The sequence below is a fragment of the Haematobia irritans genome, chromosome 1 (genome assembly GCF_050003625.1).
Source record: "Haematobia irritans isolate KBUSLIRL chromosome 1, ASM5000362v1, whole genome shotgun sequence".
In the NCBI taxonomy this organism is placed as follows: domain Eukaryota; kingdom Metazoa; phylum Arthropoda; class Insecta; order Diptera; family Muscidae; genus Haematobia; species Haematobia irritans.
In genome coordinates this window covers 100,086,660-100,107,970 of record NC_134397.1, presented here as the reverse complement: position 1 = coordinate 100,107,970, position 21,311 = coordinate 100,086,660, and the positions used below count along the sequence as shown (strand labels likewise).

The 21,311-nt window shown below is 34.3% G+C and overlaps 1 protein-coding gene across 1 annotated transcript in view; it reads right to left on the bottom strand.

The window, feature by feature from the left end:
* LOC142229345 (uncharacterized) overlaps positions 1-20,990 on the bottom strand; it is a 182,981-nt gene extending 161,991 nt beyond the window's left edge. The window contains exons 1-2 of the mRNA XM_075299900.1: positions 20,725-20,990; positions 12,155-12,181 (exon numbers count right to left, since the gene is read on the bottom strand). Of these exons, the coding sequence (XP_075156015.1) occupies positions 12,155-12,181; positions 20,725-20,799 (102 nt within the window). The 5' untranslated portion in view covers positions 20,800-20,990. The remainder of the gene's footprint in view (positions 1-12,154; positions 12,182-20,724) is intronic.
* Between the last annotated feature and the right edge of the window lie 321 nt (positions 20,991-21,311).

The following is a 21,311-nucleotide window of genomic DNA, read 5'->3' as shown; positions in this document are numbered from 1 at the left end:
TTCTTCCGATCTTGTTACACTCCCTATAACGACTATTTGTCTATTATAAATTAACTTAAAAGGTGATAATGATATATCGTTTTAGAATTATATATAGGGTCAGACAAAATCAACTGACCACAATGTTTTAAATGGGAACGTTCTAATTCTGTTTTCCTAACTTTTACCTACTGCCTTCGGTGTAAAGCAGGCAAATCAAACGTATAGAGTGTTGTTGTATTGTATCTTGCAATTTGAAATTTTTGAGTTTCAAATTCCCTTATTGATTTTTTTTGTTTGATCTAACGTGTGTCATCAAACATGTTTTATAAATTCCCATTATTATTGTTGGATATGAAATATCGCATTTATGTTGAATAGATTTATAATTATATATAATTATGAACATTTATATAGTGATTATTGAAATAAATATTGAATTCTAACTGATTGAAATCATGGAAAGATACCTGTTTATTCTCTTACGTGGGTGATGTAGGAAACCTGGGATGTAGAAGTTGATGATGGGATCTTGATAATTTCATTACGACTTGAGATCACGGTAGGGAGGGTTTAGATGTTCAAAGCTCCAACAACACCTGGAGTTTTGACGAAGATAAATCTGGCTGTTTAACTTGTTATAGTTTAATTTCATTGTCTAACCTTTAAGGGGTATTTGATTAAGGTTGGATCAAATCCATTTAATGTATTTTTTTAAGTTATTTATCAGTGTACTCGGGAGTCTAAAATAGAAGTTTTAGTTATGTCCGGAATAGTATTCACTTGTGCTCAATGGGACTTGAACCCCCCCCACCCGACTGTTAGCTAGAGTGCAATGGCTCCCCTCGTCTACATTGAGCAAGTATTTATTTCAATTTTAGTCCGACTTGAATACGATTCCAGTCCAGAAAAGGGACAAGGTTTAATCCTGGTTTATGAAACTTTATTATCATAAAGCAAATATTCCATAATGGGAAATTTGGACATTACAAGCAGCAAAATAACAAAGCAAAGGGGTTGTTATTCTATGAGAGAGTAAGAACTAACATTTCGGTAAGCAAACAAAAGAACATAAATGAAATTCAGGAAAATACTAGAAAATGAATAGATGATTCCAACAAGTGATAGCGAAATGTTATCGTTACAATTTTAAATTTTAAATTAACGGAAACTAATTTAAATAAACTTATATCTATAATTATCAAATTCGTAACAATATGTTTACTGTAAAAATAACAACAAACTTTAAAAAATTCAATAAAACGTATATCATTACAAAACAAACTACTTTATAGCCACAATTGCCCAAAGTTGCCCACCGGCAACATTCTCTACCGCCTAAACGAATGGGCTTGGCGACCCGAAATTCTGGCAAACGCTTCTTAAGTGACTTCAACATGATTGAAAGTTAAAAAATAAGCGATACCTAATAAAAATTCGGGCTCGAAAAGGTTATGAAGGCTATTCACGTAAAAACAAAATACCAAAGTAGAAAATATTTCTAAATTATTAATTCTTTATACCAAAGACGCAAAATCCTTAATAAATGTCTTAGCCAACATTTGAAGTGTTTTATGTTAAATTTAAAGATTCAATATATTAGAAAATTTAAAGTCGATATCTTTAAATCAAAAATATTTTTCTTTATTCTAAGGAACATTTTCCTTAGTTGAAAGACATATGACGGAGAAAACTTTATGAATCGGAAAAGAATCAGTGTCGTGGCGATCCTAGAGACGAAGCTGAACGACACCTGTAGCTTGCACCATTGTGATGGATACAATGTGCTACGTAAGGATCGCTCTCATACGTTGTTGCCAGGTAATTTTTGATTCTTCCCCCCAAATCTTAAGAAAAAAACCCCTAATTTGGTCTAGACTTTTTTCAAAAACCCCCAAAAATTTTAAGTATGTAAATAATACAAAAAGAGGCCCAAAATTTTTTTAAAAATCCTGTAGTGATACTCTTAAAAATTAAATTTAACACAAGTATAAAAACTGAAAGAAGATTTTTTCTGAAGAACAAAATTTTAGACAAAATAAGTAATGCTGACGACATTTCTGAGGGTTTCAAAGCTTCTCTAGGTGGTTGCACTGCAATGTGGAACGCCGTTCGGACTCGGCTATAAGAAGGAGGTCCCTTTACATTGAGCTTAACATGGAATCGGGCAGTGAAACGAGAGAAGTTCACCAGTGTGGTATCACAATGGACTGAATAGTCTAAGTGAGCCTGATCCATCGGGCTGCCACCTAACCTAACCTAACATTGTTTTTAATTTATCAAATATTAAAAATGCCCCTTCAACAGATGCGTTTAAAAAAGAATGTCATTGCATACTTGCTTGTATTTAGGAATATGGGTTGACTTTATTTTTTTTCCTCAAAATTCACGCCACAATTGTTCCAAATTTTGTTGAGAATTGCTCCACTTTATAAGATCTAAGATATTTTTTTACCCCCAAAAATCCCCCTAAAACTGTAAAAAACCCTTAAATTTGGCGGGAAAACCCCCAACCTGGCAACTCTGCTCTCATATTACAACGCACAGTGGTTCCATATAGCTTTTTTGGAAATAATTCTGTAACTTTTGAACGGATAAAGATATCAACACAATTTTTTTGTATGAAAGCTGAGGGGTTTCCCTCTAATTTGTGGATCCCTAGTGGTTCCAAGGGCTGACCTGTAGGCGTTGAAAGTTGGTCACCTCGGGGGTATGGAATTTTGTTTTAGCTGTCAACTCCTCAATTTTGAACCGATTTCGACCGAAGCGAGGGTTTTTGGCCGAAGTCGATATTCGGCAAAAAAGCAATAATCGGCCGAAGCCGGTTATTTTCCTCAAATTTGTAATTAAAGAAATTTGGTGTGTTTTCGTTAATATTAGAATATTTTTGTTTTTGTTTTTTTTTTTTTAACAAATGCATAAATACAACAGTAAAAGGTAATGATAAAAAATGCGTTTTATTGGTACTGGGTGTTTTGACTAAGACAAATTCAACACTTTGACAATTCAATATGAAATAAATTATTCAAAAAGCTTCGGCTTCAGTTAATCGGCCTCTTGACGCTGATGCTTCGGTCGAGCTCTACCGTGTAGTAGAGACCTATCTTGCTTGTGCCAGACACTAGTGACCCCTACATGGAATGTATAGATTTAGCAGTCAAGTCTGGGGCTGCCAAGATAGAGCCATGGTTAGATCAGGTTAGGTTGCAGCCCGATGTATCAGGCTCACATAGACTATTCAGTCCATTGTGATACCACATTGGTGAACATCTCTCTTATTACTGAGTGCTGGCGATTCCATGTTAAGCTCAATGACATGGGACCTCCTTTTTATAGCCGAGTCTGAACGGCGTTCCATATTGCAGTGAAACCACTTAGAGAAGCTTTGAAACACTCAGAAATATCACCAGCATTACTAAGGTGGGATACTCCACTTTTTGGTGTTCGGTCGAGGCAGGAATCGAACCCACGACCTTGTGTAGGCAAGGCGGGCATGCTAACCAGTGCACCACGATGGCTCCCGAGATAGAGCTATACAACGTGTATATACCGCCGGTTGGAAGCTGTGCTACAGGTTATAGCCGAAACATTGAGTGGCTGTTGTGCGGGCATAACACATTGGTTCTAGGAGACTTTAATGCCCACCACGAACTTTGGCTTTCTCTCCTGGGTAATGACCAGAGAGGCATAGCTTTGGCAGAGCAGATAGATGACATTTTGCACGGTGAACGAAGAGGTCCCCAAGAGAATTATGGGTGATTGCAGAAGTTCGCCAGATACAGTGAGCAAAAAAAATCCTACACCAATTTGAAATAAATTGTGGAAGGATATGAAAAATAAGAAGTAAATATATATTTATTATAAATTAAAGCTCGGATCTCAAGCTTTAATTTAAGGTATAACAAATATATATTTACTTCATATTTTCAATATAGTTTTACAATATTTGTCATACTGGAATAAAACTTTTTTCTTTGCTGACTGTATTTCATAACCTCTGAATGCTGGACGTTTATCAACCAAAATAAAGTCTTAAGAGAATACACAGATTACCGCTTCAGTGAGCTCCCGTCCCCTTGTCATGTTCATGTTGCCCAGAGAGTGTTCCGGGACATCATCCAATCTGAGTGGTACACAACCATTTCTTTGTCAGTTGTCATCCAAGAAATTAGGAAAACCAACCGCCGAAGACGGCTCATTCTCGCACATCTCAAAAAACTGCATTTTGGAGCACTTCGATTTTATGGGTCATCCGCCGTATAGTCCTGACTTGGTACCGAATGACTTCTTTTTATTCCCGTACGTAAAAAATTAAATGAGTGATCAACGTTTTTCGAAACCTGAAGAAGCGATTGATCCGTACAGAATGCATGTTTTGGAGATACCTCAATCAGAGTGGCAAAAGTGCTTCGACATTTGGTTCCAACGCATGCAATATTTTGAAAAAGAGTAAAGCAATTTTCGATTATTTGGAAATTGTTTCATAATAGTTAAAAAGTTTTCGGGGTATTTTCCACTTATTGGGGTGCTCCTTGTTTGAGGAATTTTTCCTATTTTTTGGAGTATTCTTCTTTTGGACGCTTTTCATAGGGCGAATGTGGCTTTGAGTTTGCCATTCCGTTTGTTACATATCGAAATATCGTTTCCGATTACATAAAGCATATGTATTCGACGATCTAACGATTTCAAGCCCGGTGCCTGACACCTTCTACCCCGAAACTTTTTCGCACGCATAGGAGCATGTGTTGCCCTCAAGGTGAGTCCAGAGTAAATTCACGCTCGGGTCCGTCCAGAAACGTGAATCCCGCATACGTTCTTGACCCTTATATAGACCAATTTCCCCTCTTTGTAACACATCGAAATATAGATTCCTGACTATGTAAAGTATATATATTCTTGATCAGGATAAAGTTTCCATCTGCTTATATTTTGGTTTATATCGGTTCATGTTTTCGTATAGCCTCCATATACATCAATTGCCGACTGGACTTCTTTGTGACTAGAAGTCACAATTTTCCTTCGATTTGCTCGAAAATTGCCGTTCGTTGTTGTTTTGGATCCACAAATAAATGTGTCAAATATGTTGTGTAACGATTCATATAGTGATATATGTAGCGCACATATAGTTATAGAAGACGCATTTTCCATGTGAATTGACTGAAATTGGTTTTAACTTTTTGGTGTAACCCTATCCCCCGATTCGGCGTTTTGATCCGATTTGCTGTATTTTCATCAAGATATATACGTTTCATCAACTTTACCTGAAATTCGTAAATTTATGTCCTCAAATGTCGGTAGCTGAGCAATTAACAATCTACAATTTACAACACCCGATATAAACCTTCTTTACGTATTCAACCGTCGAACGGAACGGACGTGTTTTTAATAGCGGATAAACTCATCGTAGTAGGTACCTACTACGAATTTCAAGTGTGGTGGGGTATTAAGCCACCATGCAGCGAAATTCAAATTCATCCACTGGGTTGCTAACTTCAGGGCCCAGTGGACGGGTATCGACTGGAGTTATAAATTTGGGCAATGACCAAGAGTTAGGCCCAATTAGTCGACCTGTAGACGGGTCGACAGGTGACGACACTTTGACAAGTCGTACTTTTTCTAAGGTAACGACATCAAAAGGAGGTAATCCCCCACGAAAGAGATTCAAGGAACGCAGAAATGCTTTGTTTATTCTTAAGAAGTTAGGATCAGTCGACCAAAGCACGCTGGCGGCTAAACAAAGCGATTCCTTAAAATGGGCTCGAGGAATTCTTGAGGCTGGAAAAATGGAACGATCACCGGATGAGCTGCCATCCTCCAAAAGGGATCAAAGATCGTTTGCCTCAGTTGCTAAAGACAGCCTTGTGATGGCTATCATTAATAAAGGAGCATTGGACGGTATGGTTCCAAAGCAAAAATGGGGGGAAATTGAGAATGCTTTGTCTGGCGTCTACTCACAGGTGCTGGAAAAGATTCCCGGGTCAGATCCTCGACACCAAGAGGCTGGTTGGTATCAAGGACGATTTAAGCTAGTCGCATTTGAGGACCAGAGGTCTATAGAATGTTTTAAAGCTGCTCTGATACTAATTGGTGAAGTTTGGGAAGGAGCTGCTCTAGAGTTAGTCGAGAAGAAAGACATACCGGCTAGACCTAGAGCACATGCGTGGATACCTGCAAACCCTCCTGACCCTGAATCTATTTTAAATAGACTGAAACAATGCAATCCAGATATTCCAACAGCTGATTGGAAGGTTGGCCGTTTGGATGAAGTGGATGGACCAAGACGGCATGCAGTGTTTATATTGAACACTCAGTCTTTGCCACATCTAGCAAAGTCTCAGGGCCGTGTATGTTATGAATGAAGGTATATAAAAACGATCAGCTAAAGGATTCGGAAATCGACAAGCCTCTGTCTGAATCAGAAATAAGCGGATCCTCTTGCGAAGTCGAGGGAGATACCAAAGATGCGGACTTGGAGAGACACCATATGCAAGAGGATGTTTCTACTGCCTCAAAACTCACCAAAGCTGAACCTGTGGTTATTGCGAGAGTCACCGAGATCTCTGAAGAGGACATTCTTGATGACTAGATTGAAACGGCTGATGTGACGATTGTTGAAAACCTCGACATAGTTCTTATTCAAGAACCATATGTTTATAGAAACAAAATATGTGAATTAAGTACTCCGGGGTTCAAACTATTGCAGTATACTGGTAATGATGTAAATCGAGCCTGTATATTTGCTAAAAACGAGCTTAACTTGTTTCTGCTTCCTTCAATGTGCAATGCAGACACTGTCGTTGCCAATTTAGAAATAGCCAAATGCAAATGTTGGGTATATTCGGTCTACATGGGACATGACAGGGAGATTCCTCCATGTGCCGTTAAGACCTTAGTGGAGGAGTCACTGAAAACAAAGACGAAACTCATTATGGAATGCGATGCGAATGCGCATCATAGTATATGGGGAAGTTGTGATACTAATGCAAGGGGAGAGTCGCTAATAGAATTTATTTTGCGTACTAATCTGGTAGTTTGCAACAAGGGAGATGCCCCAACCTTTGCCACTAAAAATAGGCAAGATGTTTTGGACATCACCTTGGCCTCGCAAGAACTGAATGAAATGATATCTGAGTGACAGGTTTTAAGTGAACACAGCTTCTCAGATCATCGCTACATCAGTTTCAAATTTGATGTTCATATCACCAAGACCATATTTCCGCCAAATGTTAGGAAAGCTGATTGGAATAGGTATAGGGAATCGTTCAATATGATGATACCGGAAATAACAGAAGCAAATATGAGAAATGTGCAAGATATCGAACACGCAGTGGAGCGGATTACTAAGGCCTTCAACATCTCACTGAAAGCTGCATGCCCTAGAGGGAAGCCAAAGGGGAAAAATCGACCACCGTGGTGGTCTACGGAATTAAGTAATATGAGGAAATCCTGCAGAAAGCTCTTTAACAAGGCAAAGTCCACCAGAGCCCCTGAGGATTGGGACGCTTACAAGAAGAATCTGAGAGGATACAAGCGAGAACTGAGAAACGCTCAGCATAACTCTTGGAATGATTATTGAAGCAGTATTGAGAATACGTCCGAGGCTTCCAGACTACGGAAGGTTCTAGCATCCACCAACTCCGCTCCAGGTTTCATTAAAACATTGGAGGGCAATTGGACAACGTCCAGTGAGGAGACGCTGGAAGTACTATTGGATACACATTTTCCTGGAAATCAGACGGTTGAACCATGTACTGGCGGTGCCACAGTTGCTCAGCCGTCGTTTCCTGTCGAGGAAATTGTATCGGAAACTAGAATAAGATGGGCGCTAAATAGCTTTGGAACATTCAAATCCCCCGGACCTGATGGAATTACTCCGGCGGAGTTACAAGCAGTAACTGACAAAATTATCCCCTGGTTGTCGGCGATATATAAAGGATGTATCAACTTATCATATATCCCAGGAAAGTGGAGGGAAACAAAAGTCGTTTTCATACCTAAAGCGGGAAAAGCCTCTCACTCGAGGGTGAAGGATTTCCGACCAATCAGCTTATCCTCATTCCTATTTAAGACTCTGGAGAGGATGATAGATATTTATCTTAGAACTATCATCGATTCAAGTTTGTTCTCGAAACGACAGCATGCATACTCGAAGGGCAGGTCTACTGATACCGCATTACATGAACTAGTCAGCTTTATTGAAAGCTCACTATCTGTCAAAGAATACACAATCGTGGCGTTTCTAGACATCGAAGGGGCGTTTAATAATGTCCTTCCGAGCTCGATATTAAATGGACTGACAACTCTGAATGTTGATCCATGTATACTTAGGCTGTTAGACGAACTGCTAATGAAGAGACGTATTTCAGCCACAGTAGGACAAGCAAACATACAAAGGTATGTGAACAGAGGCACTCCCCAAGGATGAGTTCTATCACCTCTTCTTTGGAATGTTGCTATAAATAACCTTGTGGTTACCCTAGAAAAAGAAAGGATAAAAGTGGTGGCATACGCAGATGATGTGGCTCTGGCAGTCAGGGGAAATTCCCATCCACAATCAGAGATATTATTCAGAGGGCCCTCCGGATGACTGAGAAATGGGCGAAAGACAATGGTCTTGGGGTAAATCCTTCAAAGACAGAATTAGTCATGTACTGCAAAGATCGCAAAACTCCCACGGTTAGGCCTATTTCCCTTTGGTGAGTGTGAAAGATACCTTGGTATTATTTTGGACAGGAAGCTGAACTTTAAGCTTAATATTGAAGAAAGGACGAGAAAAGCAACGGTTGCTTTGTACTCGTGCGAAAAGGCAATAGGGAAAAAGTGGGGACTAAAACCAAAAATTGTGCATTGGCTATACACGGCAGTGGTTAGACATATAATGCTATATGGTGTTGTAGTCTGGTGGCCGGCACTTCAGAAACCGACTTGTTTAGATAAAGTTCAGCGTATGGCGTGTTTGTGTATTTCAGGCGCATTCAGCAAGACAGGAAAAAATTCCCTTAATGTCATGCTGCATCTATTGCCTTTAGACATTTGGGCCAAACAGTCAGCTGCAACAACGGCTGTGCGGTTGCGCGGGCTATCGCTGTGGTCGGAAAAAAGTTACGGTCACAGTCAAAATAATGCCAGATGTGCCTAACGTAGTGGATTACACTTTGACGAGTCCACTTTTTGACAAAAAGTTTGAGACTCTTATCCCCAACAGTGAGGCGTGGTGCACACAGACCCCGGGAAATAAAGAATATATAGATTTCTACACTGATGGCTCCAAATTGGATGGACAAGTGGGATTCGGAGTATATTCTAATGATCTGGAATAAGAGAGCAATAAGAGAGGTGGCGAATTGGCTGAGAAGTAATGTTCCAAAAAATGTGGGCATTAATATATACTCAGACAGTCAACCTGCAATAAAATCCTTGGACTCTGTGTTCCTCAACTCGAAAACGGCCACCGACTGCCGCAAATCTCTCAATGAGATGGCTGAGCAGTACAATATTCACCTAATATGGGTGCCTGGCCATAGGAACATACCGGGGAACTGCGAAGCGGATGAGTTAGCAAGGCTAGGAACTACCTTACATATTACAGGGGAACTAGAATTTGTTAGAAATTGTTAGCTACCTGCAAGCTCATGCTTCGTGAGAAGGCTGTTATGATGGCAAATGTTCGATGGGAGAATTGCAAGGGCTGTAACGAGACCAAGCAAAACCATTTAAACTTAAACCACACACTAGATATGCTAGTGTTCTCGAGACGTCAGATATCACTCCTGATATCTGCTATAACGGGTCGCTGCCTGATAGGCGATTTTGGAAAAACTATTGGCGCGAAGTATAATGACTATTGTATGAGCTGTCATGATGCGGAGGAAAAGGAATCAATTAAACACCCCTTGTGTGAGTGTCCTGCATTTTGTGTAAAGCGCAAGCAACTTTTAGGAGCATATAGCTTCAGATTACTGGCGGATCTGGAAAACGTTAACTTAAGCAGTCTGCTAATGTTTTTGGAACAATCTGGTTGGTTCAACGAAGAAAAATAATCGAGAAGGTTCAGCGGTTAAAACTAGAAGTGCCCATATGTAATAGGTACTTTTAGTTAATGTGGTATCACAATGGACTGAATAGTCTAAGTGAGCCTGAATCTTAATCGGGCTGCCACTTTAACCTAACCTAACTAACCTATTTTGAACTCTTTTTATCCGCCATACATGTATTTGGTAATTCGTTACGAGCAAGTAGTTCTAAAGGAATTTCATGGATGCGAACCGTTGTTTTAAAATTAGTTTGTTACTATTTCTATTAAAAATAATAGGTTGCAGAACTATACATTGGAACTAGTCTTGTGTATGGACCAGTCCCAATTCTGGTAAAACGTATAGAAGGGACTGGTTGATAACTCATTTTTACTAATGTGTAGTAGACCCAATAAGATTTTAACTCTTTCACTGTCGAAACTAATATTAAAAACTTTAATTCTTCTTCTTTTTTACTTGTACTAACAGCATGTAGAAAAACTTGTACTTTTGAGGACCTACCTCAATTAGTTCAAGAGCTACATGAGTTTGTTCTGAAAACTTGATTCTTGAATTGTGACTAAATGACATTATGAAAATAAGCACTATTTGGTCTATAATATATATCAAAAATACAAAAATGATTCCGAAAAATATCAGCAATAATTATTATATGAATGTCCATTTACTCGAGCCTTACACTATAAAAATAGTCCCAAGATGTCTTATTTTTCGTTTGTTGTTAAAGAAATTTATAAAAATGTATTTTAGTGCTTACCAATATGGAAAATATTTATAGCTTATTTACATTAAAGCGAAGGCCTGTACAAACCTATTCGGAGTACTCGATTTTCTAGTGGAAGCAATACACTCCACGAATACTTCGAATATTTCAATTAATGAATAGAAAGCAAACACTGTAAAGCGATTACAATGTCAATCATTACAGAGCCATCACATTCAAAAGGAATCGTTGTGCAGTTCTTTTTAATATTTTGGTTTTGTTTTAATCGTCACGCCACGAGTAAAACATAATATTTTTAATGAAATAGAATCAGGGTTTTTTTCCGGACAAATCGTCATAATCGGCATTTGCATTTTATATTAAAAATCGTCCAAAAATCGGGAATTTATTTATATTAGAATAAAACATATATTTTGATTAAAAAAACAAATCTAGTAAATATTCGCATAATCAAAATTTCCGCTTATAAAACATTAAAAACAATAAATGCATCCCGTTTTTATATCCTAAGCTACATAGTGGAAAGGGTATAAAAACCTTGATCTGTAAAATATTACCCTACCAGAACATTTTTTTGTGTTAGCTTTATTGGGTTCTATTTGTTCCGTTTCACTATTTGCAAGGTTTACATTTTACTCGTTTCAGAAGTGGACAATGAAATTATTACTTGAATTGTGTGGCATGTGTTTAAAGTAACTGCTTGTGTATACGTTGCATAGGTTTGGATTAAAGCCTCTACTTTAAAATAACAAATAAATCGAAACTAAGAGGGGACATAGTGTTTGGTGTTTTTTCGAATGTCCTTCTAAGTAGACATCGGTAGTCAAAGGGTTAATATCAAGCGAGTATGGAAATCAATAAACTATTTAAAAATTACGACAAATTGGAGCACCGGTACCAGTCCTGTGATAGGCCTGCAGTGGCAATTTCCACAAATTTCCCGAAGGGAGTGGAACCAAATAGTCCTTAAAATTGAAAAGTAAATGATCAATTAAACTTTCAATTTATTTTTTTTTTTTTTTTGCAAATTCAATTTAAATTTTAATTGGAAACAATATTGTTGATATTTTTTTCTTTGTACAAAAACCGTGTCTTCAAAGGGCTTAAAGATTAGAGGGTTTTCTTAACAATAAGTCATTTGAATAACATTATCAAAAATTAATTCATTAATTAAACTAATTCTCTCAATTTTAAACACGAATCACTACTTCCTTTAGGATTTAAAGAATTTCCTTTAAAACTTTCGTGTCCATTTTTGGCAACATTAATCACTTGCTTTGACGAAAAAATCAGATAGAATTGCTTGCTTTGGAAAAAAAGTATACTTCATTATGTCTTGTCTAACATATATTGTTATTTCTTCGAGCAATTTTATTGAGATGCTTATTTTAAGTAAAAAAAACATTTTTATACTTACGCGAGCCACCTTGGTAAATGTTGGGTACTGAAAACCAGATCAGAAATACATAAAATATTATTTAAATTCAATACATTTCTTGGAAATATTTTCTTGGAAAACCCCGGGCCGATCGGAATTGAAATTCAAAATATATTGAGAATAAAATATAGCTTCATCACTGGATAATTCTAAACAATCATATAGTAACGGTATACTTAAAAAATATTCAAGCCAAGATGAAAAAATAACAGACACAAACAATTTTGGTGTTATTTCAAGTATTTTTTTTATTGATTGGTATTTTTTAAATTTATTTTTTGTATCACATGTTAATTCTTTAGTAAACATTATTATGTAAATAAGCAAATACAGGTAGCAGAAATATTGTATGTAAATATGATACACAGTAATTAGAACATATGTACCATAGTAGTAGGATACCTAAAACTAGGAAAATATTGAATGCGATAATCAAGAAATATGACAATAAGTCTTATTGTTAGTAATAATATTGTATGTAGATAATATCCATTTTATATTTGGGATTAATCCCTTTAGACGCGATAAGAGAAATGGCGATAACGAGAGCCACCAGGCAAAACACCGGATGTGGTGGATGAATAGCTGTATCCACCTGGTCCACCCCCTAATGTACTGGATCGCTCGGTGGTATAATTGTAGCCACCGGGTCCGCTGCGTGATGTAGTTTCATAGGAAGACTCATAGCGTTCAGGTCTAGAGTAAGGGTTGCTGGAATCATAATTGCTCTTCTCCACACTGGATTTGTATGAGTAGGAGTAGTCATTTGAACCCCGTGTACGATGAGTGCCAGGAGCAGCGCTGACCAAATCATAGCGAGGAGTCTGCGAATTTGTGAGTAAAATTTTTCAATAATATGTTTCCTACTGTGAAAATAGTACCTAACAATTGGACTAAATATATAATTATAAAATTGTCAAATCCTATGCTGCTTTGATACTTTTAAACACTTACGTTGCCATTATGTTAGACATCAATTAAAATTGAAACATGTTTGAATTTACATTGTTATTTTCATTCTCGTTGTGATTAAAATCTTAATCCGATAGAAAGGGATTATGAGTGTGGAATATGTGCGGTTTAGTACACAAGTAGGATTTTTTGTAAAAATTTATATATATATATATATATATATATATATATATATATATATATATATATATATATATATATATATATATATATATATATATATATATATATATATATATATATATATATATATATATATATATATATATATATATATATATATATATATATATATATATATATATATATATATATATATATATATATATATATATAACAAGGAGAATGTGATTGATTTATCTTGATGTGTTAGATTTATCTTATAAAAGCGATTGTTGTGTTAGTGTTTGGATGATTGTGTATTCGTTTTCGATAATAATGTTTTAATAGATATATCTGGTAACCATGGCTCCCGACTTCTCATTGCGGTATGTTTCCCGGCGCACGGGCAAAGATTCGGACACTGCCCGATGCCTTCGTGGTAAGACTGCATCTAAGCTGTCGCTCGAGGTTTGCGCAGCTTTTGTGCCACCAGCCTCCACAGTATCAATGTGTCGGCGGACCATTGATAAAATTCGTTCACGATTTTTATCACGTGTTGATATATACGGTTTTATTGGTTCGTTGAGCACCCTATAGCTAGGCTTAATGGATGTTATATTGATGGGATCCAAAACGTAATGCTTACGCTCTTCACGTTGTGGTGCGCGTCGACCAAAAGCCGTTATTGGATCAGAAATCAATGTTGGCCTTGGCACAAATGGAACCTTTTCCCAGTTGACTGTAGTCGGAGATATTCTCTGCAATGCCCATATATGGAGTAATTTAGAATAATGAAAATGACGTATAAAATTACATAAGCATTCTGTCTAAACTTACATAGACATTACATTAAGATTGGCTGGTTATATACAGCGGATATCATTGAGTGCAGGTGTGCTCTCGCAATTATAGCTTTTAGGACTTCTTGTTAAATACTTCAAAATGTTATTGTGAAACGTGCAGAGTTGTGGACATCTTTATAGAAATGCGCAGTGTGGTGGTAAGTATTCTAGTCGAACATTATCAAGCTCTGTAACTTTGTTAAATGTTTATGTTAAATATAGCAAACAAGTACACTTACGGCCGATGTCCCAATCTCCGATTATAACTTAGCTGTCGATCTCATATTGACCATTGATCACTAAATTCTAATCGGATACTGAGAACACAGCCATTAGACAACAACAGGACAATAGGATTTAAATTATTTTGAAATTTCTAAAATGCAATTGGTTCCGTTCAAGTAAAACGTATATTTATGGTATCGAAATGCAAAATAATATGATAGGACACATTTTAACCACAAGACCGCAATCGGCTAGCTAACATAACTAAGATCATTCGAGAACGGACATGAACGGAATCCACCGTATAAAATATTATTTTCTCACTGAAACACAGACTTGTTGCATATTCAAAGACTATGACCACCACCTAAACTGTGGGCAAACAATGTTTCCATTATTAACAGCAAAATGCTTTTAATAATGTATGGTTGTGAAGAAAAAAATATTTTTCCAACTAAAAGAACATTGCTACCGCTTAACATATTATGAGCTGAAATTTACTATCTTCATAAAAAATCAATTTTTTGTTGGCAAAAAAAAACTATTCGATATTTTTTTTTTTGCAGTAAAATAGCCGAACTATTAAATCTTCAAGAAAAAAAATCTAGATCTATATGATCATCTAATGGTCTTATTTGGATTCATATACGAACAGTAAAACATCGTTTACTCTGCAAAAAGCACTCGCAGAGAAAAAATTTGATCACCCTAAACATTTTTCAAGAGCAAAATATTATTTTTGGAACATTTTTGTCGCAAAAATTCTCGGCAATGATATAAATAGTTGCCGACATCAGATATATAATTTTCGTGAAATTAACATGGTTGCGACAAACATGTTCCATGTTCACCGTCCAAATTGCTCTAGTAGATGAAAATAATTCTTCGAAACCATTCCTTCACGGCGAAACCACTTAGAGTCCTAAAACACTCAAAAATGTCACCTACATTATTAATCCACCGCCGAAAATTTCTTTGGTATCACTGATCTGTCTCCTTATGATAACCCAAAATCTTATCATATCTTTGGAACTTTTTTGTTTGTGGAAACTTAACAATGCACGTCCCTGACCATCAATATATTTAATTAATTAAATACAAAAAATAACCCACCAATACGAAATATTTTTCCAAATTCTTACAAATTTTTTTTTTTTGGGCAGAAAAATAAGCAGAGTGGAAAGTCATTTACCAGCACAATATGTATTGAATCATAAACATTTAATTTATATTTTACTATGGAACAAAGCAAAATGGATATTTACGATACAATATGCATGTGTTTATAGGTTAGTTGCGCACAGATGTACATACATAGATATATGAACTATAATGATGAGTGGGCACAAATTTTCATGTATGTGTGCCAAGGTTATCGTCTGTGCTGTGAGGCATTTGTTGGCACAAAATGTTTGCTTTTGTTTATTAAAAACAAGATTTTATGAGATTCCATAGTGTTATTTATAGGATATTGGCTACAAAATGCGCGCGCATCTTACATTACCAAAAATATTAATACACATGTATGAATGTATGTACGCGGTATTTTGGTATGTAGAAATCCAAATATGTATGGATTATGGTACTTTTTGCTCAGAGCACAGGTGATGAGTAAACTACAAAAAACAGTTCACATTACTATCGATTCTCCTGCTTCCAAATATAATTGTATACATGTACGTTCTTCTTCTCTTTTGAAATAAGGATGAGTAACATCGTAAGAGCATTAGAAGTTAACACATGAAAGTAAAATATGTTAAGTTTTTCATCCCTTTTTGACACTTCTGACTTTCACCGCACAACCGTTTAATAATCGCAATGATAGGATTTACGTAATAACTTATGATCGGTTTATTCGATTTATATCAGTCTACGATTGAAATTACTTTTATATTTTACACATAATATATATTTATTTGACCAAATCGCTACTAAAGATTTCTTCCGTTTCAGAGAGATATTTTGGGGGTTTATTTTCCACTCATGGGCAGTCTATAGAGATATCTATTTTCTTTTTAAAGGCTTTGCTCAAAAGATATTTGATAATGCTTCCAAAAAAATGGTTCAAATTGTTAATGAACATCAACAATAACTAAATAACTCTTTGAATACTTTGAATCCATCTGAAGATCGATCATCATACGATTGCTGTTTCTATGGCCCTGTATTCCGCGCCCTACCGTCTATGATAGGTCATAAGATTCCTTTTGGCCTATTTGGAATGTAAAATTATATTTGATTGTATTAAAAAAGTTATATTTTGTAAAGTCCCTGCTGCTATGGTATTAACCGAGTAAATAAATAAATTGCGTTGTTAAATTAATGAAATTTTATTGACATTTGTGATTAAAATGAACTACAAATAAAGGAAAAATCATTGACGCCAAATCGTTACCATTTTAACCACAACATATTTATGAGAAGTGAACAAAAAACTTCTTCTGTTTTAGTTAGCAAAGAACTTATTTAAGACATACTTGGAATTAAGAAAAATTTCGTTGGTATGGGGAAAAAATATGCATAAGAAAAAACCGTACATACAAAGGCAACAAGTATAAAAACGTGCAACATAATTCATCATATAATGTCAAATAGTAATAAACATTTGCTTGTATGCTTTTTTATAGAAAAATTTCATCTTAGTGCATAAATTGTAATATTACATTATGTTACAATTATAATCTTTGTAATTTTTTATCTCAAAAATAGATTGATTGAGTTGAAAATTATTACAATGATCATGTTCTTTTTTTCATTATGATTTTATACTTCTTCGCGCAGGGAAAATTCTTCTTAACGAAACGTTATTGGTTTGGCACTTCAGTTATGTACAAAAAGCGATATTTGACGTCATTCAAGTGTGGCGTTATTTAGAATGGATGGAGGATATGAAGTAAGACCCTTTCTTTTAATTTTGTATTTATATCGTTTGTTTTTAATGTCCTGTTTCCGTATGTCGAACTATAGCTTTCTTTCGTATTCCAAACGAAAGAAAATTGATTTTGGTTTCTCTGTCGAAAAGCAAGTCATTTCATATTTTGTTGAGTTGGAAACGAACGTACATGTTAGGTGTCAAGAAAAACGTAAAAACATTTTTAACATTTGAATGAATTCTCAGCCAAAACTTTGAAAATACTTATTTTTGATGATCAATGTATTCTCATAAAAAAAAAAAAAACAAAACAAACTTTGAAAAATACAGAAACCCAAATTGATTCGAATTCGATTGACTGTTTTTCTATCGACTGGGTTTTCATTCGACAAACAGAAACAGGGTATAAATATAAATGTTGATTTATATGTTTGAAGGGAAAAACATATGAAATTCAGAATTTCAAGCACGAAGTTACAAACGTCTATTATTCTTTGTAAAGAAAACAATGTTTTTTAATTTTAATTGAGAAACAACTGTTCTCTACCAAGATCATAATATTTTAATGTGAAAAAAGTTATTTCGTTCAAGACCATAACATTTTCTACGAAGACCAAATTCAATTTTCTTTTTTTACTATATTCTTTTAAATGGGATATAATCTTTTTTCAATTATCATAAGATTTTGAGCAGTGCTCTTAATTAGACACACATATTTTTGAACGTTGACCGCGTTCTTTTAAGTTGGACAAAAAAATTCTTCTCTTTTCGGTCTGGGTGCCTTTAAAAATATTGACATTAAAATCAGCTGTTCTCAAAAATGTATATGTTTCTTATTAGACTTATTTATACAGATGATAAATATATTTTGTTTCATTGGAAGCATGACATGTATATGTGCATACTATTTTATTTATAGCATAATGAATATTGCTCTGTATTTAGCTTCACATATCTTATTTTGTTGTGTGTTTGCATTTTAATAACCTTGAGTTCTGCCGTCTAATATTCTTATAAACAAAATATGTTCATGAAATTATAATACAAATTATATATGGTATATTTATTTGAGAAGTCACTCTTGTCATTGCTACACACCCACTGATGTTTGTGCTATATTTTGAATATCATTTCGTATTCCAAGACCATACTTTTTGGATTTTCTAATATATAAAGAAATAATATATATACAAAAATATATACCTTTTTTCTTTGTGTATACTAACGACACAAAGAAAAAAATACTTTGCCCTAAACCAAATATTAAACAAACATAATTTTCTTTTGTTATAAAATATATGTTAAAAAAACGTTTTTACGACAACCGTAGCAATGATTGTAACTTCGTTTGTCTGAAGTTTAGTTCCTTAAACTGAGTACTATGTTCAGTTTTCAAGCTGAAAACCAGCTTGTTTTCATGGTTACTTTTTTAATTAATTAATTTAGAAATATAAAATTATTTGCTGTCAATTCCTTGGGTCTTTTTCATCCATTAGTTGGAAAGACTTGACAATAATTAAATCGTCTTCATAACTATATTTATACTTTTAATTTAGTGTTTTGGTGAAAAAACCGAACATAGTACTCACCTTAAGAAAAGAAAAATATGCCTTCAAAGCACTAACACCAGAACTATATTGTTCGTGAACAATAATTGAAATGAGATATAGCAAACATTGGTAATGGTGCTTAACCAATTCACTGCTGTAAATTTTCAAACAAATAAGATGAAGTTTCTTCTTCAAATTGATTGTTGATTTCTTTTGCCAAAATTTAATTTTAGTAGCTGAAATCGAAACAGTAATGGAAAGATGGTAGAAGAAACCAACCATAACAAGAGAAAACATATTTAGTAACCTTTAAAGAACCACTTAAAAAGTTTCGTTCTGGAATAGCGTTTGGAATATTTGGTGGATTTTTTGTGAAAATTATTCCCATGAAATGTTGGATACGTTCCAACATCTTCAGGAAGATTCCAAATATTCATTATATGATGTGTACAATTGCATATTATTGTGTTCCAAAAACCCTGTATAAACTCTCCAAATTTATATATTTATTTTTGTTTTATTTTATTTTATTTTTTTTTTTATTTTGAAGCGAGTATATCCCTCTTCAATTTCAATTTATTTAAGTTCTACGAAATGTAATATCTTGAAAGTAAAATGAACTAAAAACAACGAAAAATCGTATGCGTCCAATATCATATAAGCAACAATAAATCTTTACTGTATCAAATGTTTGACAATATTTTTATTGTTGTTAACTTTTTACTTTATTTCAAGGATATTGAAATATACTATACTTGAGATCAGAAAAATTTACTTGTGCAGAGGAAGCTTTCCACAAATAAACAAAAAATATGTAAAACAAAGTATTATTTTGTACAACTTTTTTTTCTGTGTAGCAGAGAAAAATTAATTTTTAGTAATGACTAAAATAAGTGGAAATTATAAACAGTATGCATGTTCGAGTATTTGTAAATATGAGTAGTAAGTTTGCGATATTTCATTTCTAAGTTATCTTTCAAATTGAATCCTGTCTTTCGATATTTCAATGACATTTGAGATGTATTTTCAAACGTGTTTCAATTCCGATCGGGGATTTTTATATTAAATTTATTTAGACATATACAAGTTCTATAAAGGTAAAGAAAATTTATTCCATAGATTAATATGTACATATAAAAATGTAAAAATATACATACATAAATAATAAAATAATAAAATTTTAAAAAGAACTATATATGAATGTTTATTTATTCCTGATCACAACACCAAATCTGCGTAAAATATAATTTAAAAAACAAAATTAGAATTATTACTCATATCAATAAGACACAAGACCGCGAAATCATGGCCTCTTGACTTAAATTAAATTATCCATTTAAATAAAAGACGTGTGCACTTGGTTTCCAACATTTTTTGTTTGGTTTAATTAAATATGGCGTAGATTTCAACTATATAAAATAACACATAACGGATTTAATAATAGATATTCCGTTTGGTCAAGTTTGTCAAAAATTACTATTTATTCCTATTTATTATTTTGATTTTTATTCGATTACTTACGTTCTATCTTACTAGTTCTCAAAACGCGAAATTATTTTCATGAGAAATTATAATTTATGAGAAAATGAATATTAAAGATTGTATAATTCTTATAAATCCATAATGATACGCTCAAATTCTATGAAGACTTATATAGTAACTCTTTCAAATTTAGCCAAAAACTTGTTCAAAAACCATGATCCACGAAAATCATTTAACACTTCCAACATAACGTTTAAAACACCAAACAAATTTTGATTTAAATAGTTAAATTCGCTGTTTTACACAGATTTTAGTTTTTTGATCATTAAGCTTAATTATTCAAGTATTGCATTATATATTAAAAACTGATAATACCACACTACACTCTATGCTAAAGTTTTTATAAAATTATGACAGTGTATCATAGGTTTCCGGATAAGAGGATATTTACAATTTCTAGAAGATCTAAGGTTTAGGATTTTCTTGTAAAGTTAAGCTGCTTACCGAAACAGAGTACGAGGTTACCACAGGTCTGGAGCTGTAGGTTCTACGGGTAGTATATCCACTTTCGTAAACCATTTTCGTTCGATTTTTTGAAGTTTAAATTGAATTAAATTTAGTTACACTATGCCCACTTTGATGGTAATTCGATTTTTCGTGTGTGCACTTGACGCCCGTTCGATATCTTCTGATGAGTTTTTCAGATTCTGATTTTTGTGTTTAATAAATTTTAGTGATGAGCAATTCTGCCATGAATCTCTCTCATTGCTGAATTATTTTTGGAATAAACAACATTCAAACGACCCACCATCCCACCCATTCTAACATCAGTCTCCCGTAATTGTTTTTCTTGTATTTTGTGTCGTCACAACAGAGGGGCGAAAATATTTGTTATACTATTTCATACATTTTCCAATATTCTCAGCAAGTTTAGGCAAATTATTATTCTTTTACTGTGGCCTTTGTGAAGTACAAACAATTTTATATGAATTTTCACATAATAGACGCGTTTTCTTTGCTAACCATAAAAACTACACCCAGAAAAATATTGGGTGAAATGCGATCACGACAATAAAAAGATAATTGGGACG